The 17260-nt window shown below is 53.3% G+C and overlaps 1 protein-coding gene across 2 annotated transcripts in view; it reads left to right on the forward strand.

The window, feature by feature from the left end:
* Nucleotides 1–17260, forward strand: part of CAMK2A (calcium/calmodulin dependent protein kinase II alpha) — a 70710-nt gene that overhangs the window by 35691 nt on the left and 17759 nt on the right. Inside the window, exons 8-16 of one of the 2 annotated variants that reach the window (XM_010373630.2) lie at nt 1278–1380; nt 2764–2847; nt 2985–3079; nt 4034–4156; nt 4535–4618; nt 6458–6500; nt 9073–9113; nt 14422–14454; nt 15409–15457. In XM_010373630.2, coding sequence (XP_010371932.1) covers nt 1278–1380; nt 2764–2847; nt 2985–3079; nt 4034–4156; nt 4535–4618; nt 6458–6500; nt 9073–9113; nt 14422–14454; nt 15409–15457 — 655 coding nt within the window. The remainder of the gene's footprint in view (nt 1–1277; nt 1381–2763; nt 2848–2984; nt 3080–4033; nt 4157–4534; nt 4619–6457; nt 6501–9072; nt 9114–14421; nt 14455–15408; nt 15458–17260) is intronic. The other variant, XM_010373631.2, reaches the window with a different exon arrangement.

Consider the following 17260-nt stretch of genomic DNA (forward strand, 5'->3'; position numbering starts at 1 on the left):
CTCAGTTAATCCATGCACCACCTCATAAGGTAGGCATTTTTCTCAGAGGAAACTAAAGCTCAGAGAAGTGAAATAATTTGTCCACATGTCATGGCATAGAGGTGGGCAGCACTGGGATAAGAAACTGGGACTATCTAAATCAGCCCACAGTGTTAGCGCCCCCTCCATCCTGAGTCCCACGGTGAAGGGACCAGCAGGAAGTGGAAGAATTCTGGAGGCTGAGCCAGTGCAAAGTGGCAGCCTCAATGCCCCAGAGGCCAGGTGTGGGAACTTCCCAAGTCAGCCGCTGCCCCCATGTATAAGCCTTATCATCTTTCAGCCTAGAGCAGTTAAGTTAGAGTCAGACTTTGCCTCGATTCTGGCTCTATCCCTTCCCAGCTGCATGATCTTGGCCAAGTCACATAACCTCTCTGAGCTTCAGTTTTCTCATCTTCGTATACATGACAAATACTGATTAAGTGCCTGCTGTGTGGCCCCCCAACCTAGGTGCTGGTGATACAGTGGTGAGCAGGACAGATAAGGAACTCACATTCCCCAGGGCTGACAGATGATGAACAAGCACATAGACAGATGGGGAAAATCATTGCAAATAGTGATGAGATCTATGAAGGTAACAACAGGAGCAAAGACAGAGGATGCCTGAGGCCTTCCCCTCTAGATAGAGTAACCGTTGGAGGGCCTCCTCCATGGGGTGACATGAGACTAAGGGCTGGACAAAGCAGAGGGGCCAGCCTTGTGAAGCTTGGGGGAAAAATTAGAGGAGGAAAACAGGGAACGCAAAGGCCCTGAGGTGGAAACAAGATGGACTGTTTCACGGGGCGTAAGAAGGCCACTGTGGAAAATGTAGGTAATAATACCTACCTGAAAGGGTCATTGAGATGATACATAAGATGATACATGCAGAACATTTAACCAGAGGCTGGCATATAGTAGGGGCACAATCAATGCTGCTGCTGCTACTGCTTCCTTATTGTGGTGGTGACAGTACTACCCCGCTCTCACCTCAGCCCGGCCCCAGACCCTGAAGTGGGGAGGGAAGAGTGGCCGATGGAGAAAGAGCCTTTCTGTTGTAGCGGATGGAGGTCTTGCCATAGGGTAGTCCCCTCTCGTGGACTGAGACTCAGGAACCCGAGGCGGGGCTGGAGATGAGAGCAGGGGCCCCGGAGGGCCGGGCTGTTCTTCCTGTGAGCCCAGGCCCCCAGAAGTGAGGCTCTGAATCTGCTGACTGTCTCTTGGCGCTTTCCTCCCCTTCCTCCCTCTTCTCTGGTCCTGACAAGCCTGAGAATCTGTTGCTGGCCTCCAAGCTCAAGGGTGCCGCAGTGAAGCTGGCAGACTTTGGCCTGGCCATAGAGGTGGAGGGGGAGCAGCAGGCATGGTTTGGTAAGTGGGGTGGGCTGGCAGGAGTGTTGGGGGTCAGCACCCATTTGTGTTGACACATCAGCCTCTGGGAACCCCCTGCCTGAGTGGGTATGGCTGGAGATGCTGTTGGGCCAGCCAGGGCTGGTAGAGCAGAGGCCCTGCCCCACCTAGCCTCTGAGCCAGTGGGCAGCACCCATCTGTGTCCCCAGGGCCCAGGCATGGGAACCTACGGGCTTCCACAGGGCTCCCTGGGGCCCCCTCTCTCCTTTCCTGTCACTCCCCTCTGCCATCTCTCCTCCCCAAAGGGCTCCCTGTGGTTGAAGGCCTTAGGGAACTTTCCACAGAGCTGCCCTAATAGTCTAGGTGCTTAAGATTATTATCCTGATTTTAAAGATGAGGAAAAAAGCAGCAGGAAACTTGCAGAAGGTCAAGAAAGTTTAAAAGGGATAGACCAGGACTTAACTCAGACGATCCAGCCTGCTTTGTGATTTTGGTATAACTGGGCCTCTTTCAGCTACCTGGGAGTACTTTTTAGTGGACAATATTGAGACACGGTTAAGAACCAGAGTTCTGGGTTCAAATCCAGACTGTGCTACTTATAAGGTATGTGACTTTGGCTAAGTCACTTCACCTCTCTGTGCCTTCATTCCTCATCTGTAAAATGGGGATAATAATTGTATGTTTCTCAGGAGTCATGTCAGGATTAAATGTGATCAGGCATATGACGAGCTCAGCCCAATGCTTAGCATATACACTCAGTAACTTGTAACTATTCTTAAAATTACTTGTTAGAATACCTTGGGTGTCCATTATTTCAATTGACCCTCTCAACAACACTGGGAGGCACTTAAGAGAGAAATCTCTAATCCTTCATTTGACAGATGAGGAAATAAGGACTAGAAGATAAAGAGACTTACCCAAGGGGCAAAGTCAGTTAGGACAGGCCTCCCGATGTCCCATGACCAACTTCAACAAGGGTTGCAGAGTGGGCCAGGGTTTAGCTCTCAGCCTGGGGCTGACATGGCAGGTGCATTTCATCTTGAAGCCACCAGCAATGGATCGCTAGTGGCTCCTGGAAGAGTGGTGCTGAGAAGCTTATGATCCTGAGTCAGGACTCAGTAGGAAGAAGCTCTGTGACTGATTACCACTGGCTCTGAAGTAGGAAGTGGTGACAGGTGTGCTAGGTAGTTGTCGGTCTGATCTAGAGGCTTTGCTGGCTCATCAGGCTTATGTCTTGGGCCGACTGGGGTTGCACAATACAAGCCCAAGTGTACCTGAGGGACAGGGGCTGTTTTCCCCAGCTCCAGAACAACCCTCATCCCCTCTTCCAGCAGGATCTTGCTCTAGGTTACTTACGAGACAACCTCTGTGTATGTGTCTGCCTGTCTGTGTGTCTGGGAGCAGGGTTTGCAGGGACTCCTGGATACCTCTCCCCAGAAGTGCTGCGGAAGGACCCATACGGGAAGCCTGTGGACCTGTGGGCTTGTGGTGAGTTCATCCTAAGGCCCTTTAGTGCCCCTGGCTGCACCCTGGCCTCTGGGGCCCCCTCTCTCCTTTCCCATCACTCCCCTCCCCCTATGTCTCCTCCCCATCGCGGGCTGAAGGTTCTCTGGTCCTCTCTCCAGGGGTCATCCTGTACATCCTGCTGGTTGGGTACCCCCCATTCTGGGATGAGGACCAGCACCGCCTGTACCAGCAGATCAAAGCTGGCGCCTATGATGTGAGTGTCGCTCCTCTCTTTAGCCCCCATCATCCTCTGGTGCCCTTCCAGTGAAAGCCAGCGCCAAGCCACTCTCTAGTTCTGGTGCAGGGGTGAACCCCAGGGGAGCGTGAAGACTGAGCAGGGCCAGGTGGTTACCATGCTGTGCCTAGTGATTGGAGATTTATCCTGTGGGGCCCCAGAAGGCAAGAAGCAGCACCAAATGGAGTGAGGAGTGGGGGAGAGGCAGCCTCCCAAGCCAGGGTTTCTCTCTTTCTCTCTCATATATACAAGTAATAATAGCTAACAATTCTATAGCACTCTTCTGAATGTTTTACACATATTATTACGTTTAATCCTCACACCAATCTATGCCATAGGTACTGTTACTATTCCCATTTTACATATAGAGAAGCTGAGCTACAGAGAGGTCAAGTAACTGCCCAAATCACATAGCTAAGAAATGGTAGAGGTGGGATTTGAACCTAGGCAGTCTGGCTCTACCATCCATGCTTCTAACTACCAAGCTATATTGCTTTTATGCAGATAGCTGTTAAGCTCTGTGCTGTATGTTTTATATTGTATTTAGTTCTCATAACATCTCTAGAGATAGCTCAAGGGGTCCTGTGACTTACCCGGGTGACACAACCCAGGAGGCAGAGCCAGGACTTGAACCCAGGCCTTTTGATTCTGAAGTCTGGGCTAAAGCCACTGGCCGGCTGCTCTCCAAATAAGGCACAGTCTCAGAATGATGGATGGACGGAGGCCTCCTTTCCCTCCGCTGTGCTCTGATTGGTACGGGGCCAGGGGGCCCTGCCCCTCCCCTGTAGTGAGGAGCCCCAACTCCTCCTGGTGTGGATGTCCGAGTGGATGGGCAGTAGGACCCCTGCCTGCTCCCCTGCCAGTCAGGGGCTGGGGGATCGCAGGGGTGGCCTGGGGCAGGCTGGGCAAACCTGGCCTCTCTGCCCCTTCCAGTTCCCATCACCAGAATGGGACACCGTCACCCCGGAAGCCAAGGATCTGATCAATAAGATGCTGACCATTAACCCATCCAAACGCATCACAGCTGCCGAAGCCCTTAAGCACCCCTGGATCTCGGTGAGCCTCCCTCAGCAGGACCTCTCCCAGGAGCCCCTCCAGACCTCATGGTCCAGGCCCCTACAGAGTTCTGGCCCTGCCCCTGGCCCATGGGGCCGAGAGGGCTTAATCCAAGAGACTGCCCCTACTGTGGTTCTCAGGGGTAATGTGGAAACGAGGAGTGAATATTCTGGGTTGACATACAACTGACTGTGCTACTGGCATTGTATGTCTGGTGCCAGGATGCTAAACACCCTGAAACATCGCCTAGAGCAATGAATTGTTCTCCCCAAGATGTCAACCACACCTCCATTAAGACGCCCTGCTGAGTGGTATCCTTGGGTGGGCCTGTCTTCCAGCCTGCCTTCCACTCACAGCCCTCTCCCCTACTTCCTCCAGCACCGCTCCACCGTGGCATCCTGCATGCACAGACAGGAGACCGTGGACTGCCTGAAGAAGTTCAATGCCAGGAGGAAACTGAAGGTAACAGGTCCTTACCCTCCACAGTCCTGGCCATGGGACTAACTCTGCCTGGGTCTCCACAGAGGCCAGGAGACTCGCTCACTAGTTCTTTCTTTCACTGATTCAATAAGCATTTATTGAACACCTGCTGCATGCTGGACAGCAGGCTGGGCTTGGGGAGTGAGCGGTAAGTGACTGAGCCCTTGCTCTAGTGGAGAGGACAGACAAGTTCCTGGGGCGTTACGGGGCAGTGGTGAGTTCTGTGCCTGGGTAAGCCTCAAGGTGGTGGGAGAATGCAGCAGGACAATGGTATTCTGGGTCTGGAGCCAGGGGCGATTAAGCTGAGACCTTGGAGGAAAAGCAGGTATTAGCCAAGTTAGAGTCAGAATGGGAACGTGTGGCCAGTTGCGGTGGCTCACGCCTGTAATCCCAACACTTTGGGAGGCCGAGGTGGACAGATCATCTGAGGTCAGGAGTTCGAGACCAGACTGGCCAATGTGGTGAAACCCCGTCTCTGCTTAAAATACAAAAATTAGCCAGGTATGGTGGTGCATGCCTGTAATCCTAGCTACTCAGGAGGCTGAGGAAGGAGAATCACTTGAACCTGGGAGGCGGAGGTTGCAGTGAGCGAGATCGTGCCACGGCACTCCAGCCTGGGTAACAGAGCGAGACTCCATCTCAAAAAAAAAAAAAAAAAGAAAAAGAAAAAAAAGAAAGGGAACATGTTCCAGACAGAGGGAACAGCCTGTGCAGAAGTTTGGAAGTGCGGCTGACCCCTTAGGGGCACCACAAGTGGTTCAGAGTGGCTGGGGAGAGCTTCGGGGGTGAGACGAGACTGAACATGAGACCCTCATGGGGGAGGGGCCCCAGCTGCCAAGTATTGTGGAGGAATGGCTGAGGCACTCAGATAGGTGGCCCTGATGAAGCTCAGTGGGACCCAGGTGGGCCCAGAGCTTCACATTCTTGCAGGTTCTGTGTGTTCTCAGGGTGGTGACAGCTCCTGGCCTGGCCTTTGCCAGGCACTGAGGGGCCCCTGGCCAGGGGAACAGAGGAGTCATCAGCACACTGGGGATGATGAGGGAAGAGGTGGAGGCCCCAGCTCTTGTGGAATGTCCTTACCTGCCGCTCCCAGGCCTGGAGTGGAGGTTCAGGATGGGGACACAGACCAAGGGGTGGTGGCCAGCATGATGCCAGGAGAACTGAGTCCCATCCCCATCCTGCAGTGGAAGCTGTGTCACAGAGGAAGTCTCAAAATATCAGAATCAGGGAATCTTAACATCAAGCAGTGGGATTCAGATGGTGTCAAGTCAGGTCTGAATCAGATGGCTCTGGAACCAAAGGGGCCATTGGCCCCCAGGCTGCTTATTGATGGAAGAGGCTTTCTCCACATTGAGGGTCCTCCTGGGATTCTCTGAGCTCAGGGGACATGGAGGGATGAGCTAGTCCTGGAGCAAGATGCTCTCAGCATGGGGCAGAGGGCCAAGAGGTGGGGACACGAGGTCTACTGTTGTTGCCCAAGCAAGAAAAGTCCATCGTCTTTAGCAGCCTCTGCTGGTAGGTGTCCCTCAAGTTAAGTACATCAGCTTGGGCTGGGCCAAGGGGTCCATTAATATCTGCCCCTAGGGCAGCCTTGTCCTAGGAGCTGTACTGGCTAAAGCCTAGCTCACCCCGACTTCTCCAGGGGGCGAGGGATGGGCTCTGGGCTGGGTTTGGGGTTGGGACAAATGGAGGGGCTGGGCAGAGGCTTTGGCTTGCTCTCTGAATGCAGTACCTGCCTCTCCTTCCCCATGGCCCTCCCGTCTCTCTGTCCCTCCTTCACTCCAGCCTCCTCTCCTACTGCCTTCTTCTTATCTCTTGCAGGGAGCCATTCTCACCACGATGCTGGCCACCAGGAACTTCTCTGGTAGGTGGCAGGACCTTGGGGTCCCCAGTAAGCCCTGCACCAGTTCGTTGGGGGCACTGTCCAGTCAGATATTTGGGTGCCCCCAGGTCACTGGGCCTGGGGAGAGGGAGTTGCAGAGGACTCTGTGACTAAGGGCTTAGCTCATCTGCCCTGGCCTGTGCCCAGAAGTGAAGAGAGGTCAAACGTTAGCAAGCCCAGGGCCTACCAGGGCTGGTTAGAGATTTAGTCTGGCTCCCCACTCCTACAGCAGTGCTGGGGTTCTCAGGCCGGACTGCCTAGAGGGGAAGGCTTCCGATTGCAGGGGGCTGAGGTCTAGGTGGGATGGAGCCAGGTCCAGGGAGTAACAATATTGCCCACCATGATTGGAGCCCTGTGCTACGCAGTCCCGTGCTTCCACTCAGGTGGCCTGCATGACAAGGTAGCAGAGGGGATGCTTGGGGTGTTGCCATCCCTATTTTTGGGATGAGGAAGCAGAAGCTCAGGAAGGTGAGCTCTGACTTGTCCCAGGTCGCACGGCTAGAGAGGCAGAGCCTGCATTCAGCACAGGTTTGACCAACCCCAGAGCAAGTGCCCTTAACTGGGCTGGGTCACCAGGGAGTCGAGGGCAGGAGCGTCCCAGGCCCTTGGCCAAACGGGGCTGGTTAAGGCAGGGAGTGCCCAATCACCTGAGGCATGTGGCTTCACAGAGAGAAGGGGAAGGGATTATTGTCAGGGTTTAGCAAGAAGCTCCTCTTGGCACATCAGAGAGAGCTGGGGCCAGTGCCCGCCAGAGGCTTCCTTCTGGGGGAGCGCAGGCCGCTGGCAGGCAGCAGAGCAGATATAGATAGCAGATAGAGTAAAGCTCACCCGAGGGGCCCTCTGACTGGGGCTGGGGCCAGCCGAGAAAGCTGCTGCAGATTTGTGGCCAGCACCACAGCAAGAGGGCCGCTCTGAGAAGGGGGCAACCGACTGCATTGAGTGGGTCCACCTGCCCATGTAACCAGTTGGGAGAAGTGAGACCCAGAGGTGGGCAGATACTAGAACTTCTGACTGGGCTTTTCCCACCTCATTAAACTGCCTTCCCACCCTCTCCCTGGACAAGGATCCTGCCATGCCGTAAACTGAAAGATGAGCTACCTAGACAGAGTCTTTTTTTAACAACTGAAGCACCCTAGAGAACTCTAGTCCTGAGCTCACAAAATGGCGGCCTGTGAGCTGGATTGAATCTCTTAATATGCTTTGTGGAAGTAGAGGTGTTTTTAAAAATTTTTCAAATGAGTTTCTAACACTTAAAAATTAGGAAATTTCATAGAAAACCCCAGATTGCTCTCGTCTCTTGAAAAGTAGATGCTGTGGCCTCACTGGACCCACAATCCTGTGACAGTAGGCTGGAGCTGAGAGGGGCGTCCACCTTGAGGCTCGAGGAGAAAGCACTCCCCCTGCCCCACTGCACATCCTAGTCCAACCCCCCAAAGCCTGTGGCGAATGGACAACCATTCCTGTCAGCTTCGGGATCCAGAGGTGGCCCCTGCCTTGGTTTGCAAGTAGGGAGCTTGGAATGAGAACCTTGACGGGATCAGAGGTGGAAATGTGGGGGTAACTGGGAAGGTAACCTGCCATGAGCCCCATGCCTCAGAGCCCCTGAGGCATCAGTGGCTCGTGTGACTGTCCTCCTAACTCCCCGTCTCAAGGCCACCAGGAGAAGTCTTATCATGGCTACCATTTCCTGAGCATGTACGGCATATGTGCCAAGTGCTGTGCTAAGTACTTCGCAGATACCTTGTTGCATTTAAGGTATTTGCTTAAGTCTGAAGCAGCTGGATGCCTGTGGGCAGGGCTGGACATTCAGGCCATTTCCTGGCTGATGCCTACTTCCAGGGCTCTGGCCAGGAAGTGAGGAGGGAGGTAAGGGGAAATGACAGCAGGGGAGGCCCCCAGAGAGCTGTTGCTCTGCTTGTCCCGGCCACCCGGGCCATAGCCAGAGCCAGCATGGGGCTCTGGAGTCTGAGGCTGGGGAGGTCTATATGGCCGGAGGAGAGAGGCAGGGGATAGGTGCTTTAGCAGGGTGGGCCCCAGTGGGGGCATCTGCTTCTTGTCACCCGTAAGACGCAGCCTGCAGCTGTCCAGAGTGAGTAGGCAGGGCTGACACATGACCTCCGCAGCAGCATGGGGCTAAAATTAGAGAGGGCCAGGGCCGGGAGGGCGTGTCCAGCCTGGGGCCAGGCAGCCAGGCCTGGGGTTGGCCACCGTCAGCACGGTGGTGACGGGAATTCAGAGGGAATCCCCGGGCTGAAACAGCAGCCCACAGTCCTGGGACGTGTTGGACACCTCCCTCAACCCATGAAGCCAGAGGGTTACGCTTGAGATTGCTGAGAAGGCGGGGAACCCAGGCCCACCCAGCGGGCGACTGGCAGTCCCTGGGCTGCCAAGGAGGAAGGAGGAGAAAGAGGAGGAGGCCTCCCCCAGTATCACTGGGCCGGCTCTGCTCCCTGCGGTCTGCCCTCCGGCTGCCTGTGGATGCTGCTCTTCCTCGCCCTGTGGGCCCTGGTGCCCTGCCTGGTGTTGTTAACCCTCTACTTTTTCTCCTCCACAGGAGGGAAGAGTGGGGGAAACAAGAAGAGTGATGGTGTGAAGGTAAGCCCCTCCAGGAGCCTGGCAGGGCTTGGCTCTGGCAGCGTTTCTGCCAACAGAGACCGGCTTTCAGGCCTGGAGAAAGACCTGGGCCTTGCTGATGGTGTCCTGGGCAGACGTGGGCCACGTTCATGGCCAGGCTGTCTCCAGACCCAAAAGCTGGGCTTCAGTGCCCACCGTCACGCCGTGACTGTTGGGGGCAGATGGGAGAAGGGGGACTGGAGGAGGGTGGAAGTGACAGTTGTGCTGGGCTGGAGCATACACAAGGAAAGGGGCAGGTCAGAAGGAGATTTCTGTGGTTCTCCAGGGCTGGAGAGCTGGTGTGCAAGAGAGGGTGCAAGGAGATGACAGAAATGGTCATGAGGGGTGACCTCCGTCCTGCCTATGTGTGGGCTGGATCGGGCCCCTGCCCCCCGTACAGCTTAGTCCCACCCAGAAAGCTCGTGGAGGATGGACAGTCATTCCTCCAGGCTTTGGGTTCCAAGGTGCCCCCTCCCGCCAAGGCCTACTGGTGCTGGTTCAGTGCCAGAATCCCCTCCCGGCTCCAAGGGCCTGCCCTGTCCCACCCCTAGAGCCCGAGTTACCCTGCGGTCCCTCCACAACCTGCGGTCCTCCTTCCCGTCTCTTCTCTCTTCTCCCTCTGCTCTCTGGGGCCTGGTCCCCTGCTCTCTGCAGTTCCCTCCTCCTCTGCCACTCAATCTTATCCTCTCTTGAGACCCTGCCTTTTTCTGGGCTTAGAGCCCTACCTGGCTAGGGCCCCAGGGCTGGGGTATGCCCGGGACATTGGAAGGTGTGGGATGCTGTATGAATACAGCCAGGTGTGCTGGTGGCTTGATGGCTTTGTTTAAAGAAGCATTTATGGTCTCTGGCCGCTGGTTTTGGTCTGTCAAGGTTGCATGGGAGGGAGTCTGGGCTAGATGTCCGAGGCCAGGATTGGGTCTCCCCTCTGCCCTTAGCCTTCTCCTCCCAGTTTGAGTTTTCCCATAAGTACAATGAGTGGGGTGTGAATTTGATGATCATTTCCAAGATTGCAGCTTTAAAAACAAACAAAAGAGGCAAGGAAATCCTATCCAATTATTCTCCCTTCTCATCTTGGGTGCTAGAGAAATGCATAATTATTTGGTTATTAGTCCAAGACAGTGGTTTTCAAATTGAACTCTTTAGATCCCATAGGTACTGACTGGGGAGGCACCTCTGGCAGTACATGGAGTGCAGTGGGATGTGGAAGGTGCCAGGTTTACATGGTTCTGGGCTTCTCATACCCACTTCAACCAGAACTTGACCATGGTGAAAAGAGCCCTTGGGCTTGCCTGCAGCTAGACCTTGACTGGGTATTTACATTTCCTGAGCCTGTGCTTCTTCATTCATGCAATGAGGTTAAAAGAGGTCTCCACCTCCTAAGGCTATTGGTGAGGATTAACTAATACAATGCGCGTTGAGAGCTTAGCATGGTGCTGGTGTGCAATACACACTCGTGAGATGCTAGGCACTATTATCTTTCCTCTATTTTATGTATTAGACTTTTGGGTAAGATTTCTCTTGAAAACAAAGTTTTCTCAAGAATATTTGAAAACCACAGATCTAAAGTCAACTTAATTTATAAAGTTAATAGGCACTCATTCCAAATCCTGTAATGGAATCTGGCATTGAATTTTGGCTTGCCTGCTGTTTTGGGTTAACCCTGAGCCAACTCCCCACCCCTCCGTGTGTAGGGGTAACGGAGGGATGTGCAGTGTGGGAGCTGCCAGCTTTGGAACAGCTGCGGCCCTCTCTGACCCCTGTGTGGAGATACTGAGCTAGGGGTGCTGGGTCCCCTGGGGAAAGCAGACTCCCTGGCCCTGATTTGGGGGATGTGGGGACAGAGAACACAGACACTGGTGGGTTAAGGAGGTAGAGCGAGAAGCTGCCCTGGTCTACTTGGCTCTTGGATGTGGCCTTGGTAGAGGCTGGGCAAGGGGTCAGGAGAGGCCTCCATCAGGCTGGTTCTTGGGAAGAAATGCTAATTAGCTCTTTTAGGGCAAGGCCAGGAAGCAGAAGCTGTCAGATGGCAAGGACAGCTCATAGCATGGTGGGGCTCTGCAGGCCACTGCAGGCTTTCCAGTGGGCACAGCTGGACAAAGCATCACTGCTTCCTGTAGTGCAGGACAGACTTCTCAGGGTGGCCTGGGTGTGGAAGAAGAGGAGCTCGAAGGCCACTCCTGGCCCAACCATCTCTTTGTACTTCAGCCTCCTTCACTCCCTTGGATGGAGGAGGGAAGAAGTCCTATTGGAAGATGAGAATAACCTGGGGGCCTGGCCCAGGATTTGGGGAACCTGGCCTGCCATGTCTTGCTCCTGGAAGGAGTGTGGGGAGAACAGCAGAGCTGGGGGTCCAGGTGCATTTTCAGTATGATTGAAACTGGATGGCAAGTCAAGAAGCCATGGGTTTGAGTCTGGGCCCTACCGTTCTCCCCCTAGGGGACCCAGGCCAGCAATTCTGTTGCCTGTTCCAGGGGAGCACAGCAGTTCTTTGCAGGGGGCTGGTGAGAGGGTCACAGCAGAAGGGCCTGGTGGAGCCACATCACAGGCTCCTTTAACTGTCTCACCTTCAGCCCAGTGGGGAGGCACACGTTCCTCCTACCGCTGGGTGGCTGGAGACAAACCCCATTTCATCCAGGGCTTAACTGAAGAGGCAGTGATTGGCTCCAGCACTGCAGGAATGGCAGAGATATGATGCTATATTGTACTTTATGGGCCTTGAAGGGCTTTTCAAGGCGAATTTTGACTGTACTGTTTCTATCATCCTTGCTAACCTTGGAACCATGCTTCCACATGTGGTTCTAAGAGATGTGATTTCTACTTTTGGTGAAAGAAGGAGATTTCTACTTTCAGTGAAAGTCCCTTTAAATCGAACTAAAGTGCTGATCAATGCGAGATTATTAGCATCATCGTTTGTGATTCAGGGAAGTAAAGCCTTTCTATCACCAAGAAGCAACGTCCCCCTCCTGGCCACCCCTAGGCCTGGACTTCTAGGAGGAGGGCCGACTGCTCACTCCCCTCAGCCCCACTCACTGCCCCTGTTGGTGTCCCATTGTGCATCGTGACTTCTCTCCCCATGTCCCATCCTGTCACTGTGCGTCCGATTCTGATGCAGTCTCTGCTCTGTGTTTCCTCCTCGTGTCCCGCCTGGAAAATCCTGGCCCCTGCGCGGCTCCTCAGGTTTCTGCTGACAGCTGAGCTGTGTGGGACCTGGCCTCTTCCCCATTCTGTGCCTGGCCTGGCTCCAGCCAGGGAAGGAGGACAACCAGGAGAGAGGGGAGGGGAGTAGAGGAAAGAGGGGAAGAAGGAAGAGAGAGAGGAGGAGGAGAGGAGAAGGAAGAGGAAGGGAGAGGAGAAGACAGAAAGAAGAGAGAGGGGAAGGGAGGGGAGGAGAGGAGAGGAGAGAAAAGAGGAAAAGAAGGAAGAGAGGAAGAAGGAGGAGTTGAGGAGAGGGAAGAGGAAGGGAGAGGAGAAGAGAGGAAGAAAAGAGGAAGGAGGAGAGGGGAGGGGAGTAGAGGAGAGGACAGGAGAAGAGAGGAGAGGAAGAGGAGAAGAAGGAAGAGAGGAAGGAGGCGGAGGAGAGGAGAGGGAAGAGGAGGGGAAAGAAGAGAGGAGAAAAGAGGGAGGAGGAGAGGAGATGAGAGGAGAGGAAGGAAGAGAAGAAGGAGGAGAGGGGAGAGTCAGGGAGCAGAGTAAAAGAGAGAGGAGTGGAGAAGAAGAGAAGAGAGGAAGAAAAGAGGAAGGAGGAGAGAGGGAAGGAGAGAGGGGAAGAGAGGAAGAAAAGAGGAAGGAGGAGAGGAAAGAGAGGAGGGAGGAGAGGGGAAGGGAGGGGAAGAGATGAGGGGCTGACTGTAGGCTGCTGACTGTGGAAACCACACCATCCAGCCCAGCTGGGGAAAATGCAGGGTCTGTGAGCATTTATGCCCCTGTGAGCACATGGGCATTGGAAGTGCCCAGTGAGCCACCCTGTCCCCTCTGTGGAGGCCCCGGATGGAAGGCACAGGGCCTTGAGTTCCTGGCAGGCAGAGGCTCACTGGATCTTAGAGTCAGAAACCCAGAATTAGACCTGAGACCCTCAAGGCATATCCAGCTCCTCCCATGGCAAAGGCCTACCCTGTGGGCTCCTCGAGTCCCTTTGCAGCAGGCAGAGGGGCCTCCTGACCTCTCCAGTGTAAGGGCATCTAGGATAGGATGAGCCTTTGGAGAGGGGTCTGACTATGGGTGCCTGGAGATCTGGACAGAAGAAAGAGTCTGAATGCAGGGCCTGGGTTCTAGCCTCAGCTCTGCTAGTGGGTTGCCACGAGGCCTTGGGCAGGCCACTGCACCTCTCTGGGCCTCAGTGTCTCATCTGTGCAATGCAAGGGTCAGTCTTCACCTACCACCTTCTGTGAATGGGAGTCTTTAAGACTCCTGGCTTGGAGAGCTGAGGGAAGGAGAAGGTAATTTACATTTGTTCCCCTCTCCCTCTCTTGGTTCCACAGCCAATATAGGGGGTGCTACAAATCCCCAAAATGCTAGTGTAGGCTGAATGGCAGGGTCAAAAGACTCAAGTTCTAGACCCAGCTCCACTTCTGGCTGAGCCTCAGTTTCTCCATCAGCATAAAGGTATGGAATAGGCCAGCCACTGGGAGGTTGTGAATGCAAGCTGGATTTCAAAGGCTACTTAGAGGACTGGCTCCCATGCTTGGCCCTGCACGCTTTGGCATCACCTGCAGATATTGTTTCAAATGGAGATGCTCAGGCCGCACCCCAAACATAGTTATCAAACTCCTCAGAGGGGACCTGGTTCTGTTTATTGTAACAAGTTTCCCAAGTGACTGTGACGGTCAATTGGGAATGAGGTCCTCCTAGCCGAGATGCACGGGGAGCCTAGGAGAAGACATTGGGCCTCACCTCCAGGCCTGAGCACCCTTTGTCTTTCAAGAGCACTGGAATCTGGAGGCCTCCAGTGACTGGCATCCAGAGCCAGGATTGGCTTTTGCCATCAGAGTTAGGCAGGGTGGGTAGCCCTGGTCCCAGGGAGGCTTGGCCATGAGCTTGGCTGTTAGATTGCTAGACCCAGACAGTGTGCATGAGGACCCAGAGCTTCAGGCTGAGGACTGGCCCTGCCAGGTCAACTGTTGCTGGTGGCCTTGACTCCTTGACTCCTTGTCCCGATGCCAAGCCGACAAAGGACTACAGAGGATGACCCCGAGGCCCATCCTCCTCCCAAACCTCACCTGTCGTTCCTCTGCTCCCTGCCGTTTTCACGCTGTGTCTTTTCCTGTCCCATCTCTTCTCCTTGTTTTTCCAGAAAAGAAAGTCCAGTTCCAGCGTTCAGTTAATGGTGAGTGTCTGCCGTCTCCTAACGCCGGTAAATGCTGGGCCTCGAACCCTTTGCTCCTGCCTCCCTCCTGCAGGCTGCACTGGGAACCTGGGGCGGGGAGAGGGTGCTCAGGGCGTGCTTGGTACGTGTGCCTTGTGTGACAATATGTGTGTTGTGTGTGTGTGTTGTTTGCGTGTTTCTGTTGACACCTCCAACTCCACGGCCCAGACCAGCAGGCTGACAGCAGACCTGAGACCCTCCTCGGGTAGGAAGGTGGATCTGAACCCAATCCTATGTCCAGCCCTTGGCTTCTCGCTTCTCCCTGCCCCTCTGCTCTAGACTCATCTCAGGCTTGGTTTGTGCCAATCGCGGCGAGGGTGGGGCTTGGTTTGGCCAAAGTAGTAGGTGCCACGGAGGCCCCTCTTGAGCTGGTGTAAGGCTACCAGGCCCGCCGGTGGTAGGGGAGCCACCAGCCCTGCCTCTGTCTAGGGTCCAGTGGTGGAATGGTGGCCCACCTCCCTCTTCTGGTTCCATTGCTGTCTCACTCAGTCGTGTGGTTTTTCTCCCCTCTGAAGAGCCCACTCTCTCACACTGGGCCTCCCTCTCTCTCTCTTCCTCCCCTGCCAGTGTGTGTTCCTCCCCACTCTGCGGCCGCCATGGTGTCTCTCTGCTCCTCCACACCCCTTCTTCACCTCCTCGAGCAGAAAGGACCCAGCATTCCCCTCAGCTCTTCCAGAAAGGCCAGGGTTCTCCTTGCAGCCATCCCTTTCCCCCACCCCAGCCCCCGGCCACCTGCTCAGCTGGGCCCTCCCCGTATTGAGGCTGAAGAATCTGACAGGGTTTTCAGGACAGCATCTGGAAGGCAGAGCCTGTGAGGCTCACAGAAACCAGCCGCGTCACCAGGCAGCCAGGGCCTGGCCGTGCCTCGTCCCGCTGCCAGGCAGGCCTCACCATCTCCTGTATTCTCTTTGGCAGGAATCCTCAGAGAGCACCAACACCACCATCGAGGATGAAGACACCAAAGGTAGGGAGGGGCCTTCAGTGTGGGGACCCCTTAGACTTCCTGGAACCAGCTGGACAGACCCCCTTTTCCTGACAGCTCCCATGTGCCAACCTCGTTTCTTGCTCGTCTACAGAGAGCTTCACTCTGGTGCCTTATAAACTGGGCACACCGGGAGGCACCATTCCCATGGGGTGTACTAGAACTACTGCTGGTGCGTAGATAGGTTTTCTTATTTTATCTATTTATTTTTTTATTTTTTGAGATGGCGTCTTGCTCTGTCGCCCAGGCTGGCGTGCAGTGGCGCGATCTCAGCTCACTGCAACCTCTGCCTCCTGGGTTCAAGCGATCCTCCTGCCTCAGCTTTCCAAGTAGCTGGATGACAGATGCCCACCACCACACCTGGCTAATTTTTTGTATTTTTAGTACAGATGGGGTTTCACCATGTTGGCCAGACTGGTCTCAAACTCCTGACCCCAGGTGATCTGCCCACCTTGACCTCCCAAAGTGCTAGGATTACAGGCATGAGCCGCTGCACCCGGCGGGTTTTCTTATTTTAGAGGATATATATTATATGTGTATTAGAGAAAAATTTAACATATTCAAGTCATAAGTGTTTGGTAATGGTATACATGTTCCTTTTGCAATAAGTGTTTTTGAGTTTCCTTTACTATTATTACTATTATTACTTCATTATTATATATTACCATTATTATTACTATTATTACTTCATTATTATATATTACCATTATTATTACTATTATTACTTCATTATTATATATTACCATTATTATTACTATTATTACTTCATTATTATATATTACCATTATTATTACTATTATTACTAGCATTATTATATATTACCATTATTATTACTATTATTACTTCATATTATTATTACCATTTATACTATCTTACTTCATTATTATATATTACCATAGTATTACTATTTACTTACTTCATTAGTATATATTACCATGATATTACTATTATTACTACTTCATATTATATAGTACCATTATTATTACGATTATTACTTCATATTATATATTACCATTATTATTACTATTATTACTTCATTATTATATATTACCATTATTATTACTATTATTACTTCATTATTATTGCTATTAATAACAATAAAATTATTATTATTATTTTAAAACATGAAGTAATAATAATAAAGGAAAGGAGAGCAAAAATCCAGAAAGCTCCAGTGGCTGCAGTATGGGAAACACTGCATAAGACCCACCAAAGATGCCAGCGCCACTGAAGCTAGTGGTCGGCAGTCCTCAAAAGCTCTCAGGTGGGGGAAGTAAAGTGTCAGGTAACTGACTGGATTGTGAGCAAGAACAAAACAAAAATAGTAATAAGTGCTGCCATTTATGGAATGCTTGCCGTGCACTAACCCCGGTCTCAGCACCTTATCTGGACTGACTTCCTGGAGCGTCACAATAGCCCATGAAGTAGGTGTTGCCATGAACTTCATTCTACAGCTGAGGAAACAGAGGACAGAGAGGCCGGGTACGTTGGCCTGTACTCTGTTGTCCTGTGGCTCGCAAAGGATGGGGCTAGGATTTGAACTCAGGCAGTCGGATTCTAGAGCTTGGCTGGTAACCACCACTCTGAAGGCCTTGGTGCTGGAAAGTGCCCTTGGAGCTTGGAGGAAGGGGCAGGGATTGCTGACTTCTGCCCTGGGGACACCAAATCCTCCAGGTGTTAGCAGCCAGCCCTCCTCCTTCCCCAGGACAGGGAGCTCAGTGGTTCACACACTCAGGTGTGTAGCAGAGAGGCCTGGTGGTGTTGGTAGTGGGGGAGTCTCTGAAA

Source organism: Rhinopithecus roxellana, chromosome 3 (assembly GCF_007565055.1).
Source record: "Rhinopithecus roxellana isolate Shanxi Qingling chromosome 3, ASM756505v1, whole genome shotgun sequence".
Classification (NCBI taxonomy): Eukaryota; Metazoa; Chordata; class Mammalia; order Primates; family Cercopithecidae; genus Rhinopithecus; species Rhinopithecus roxellana.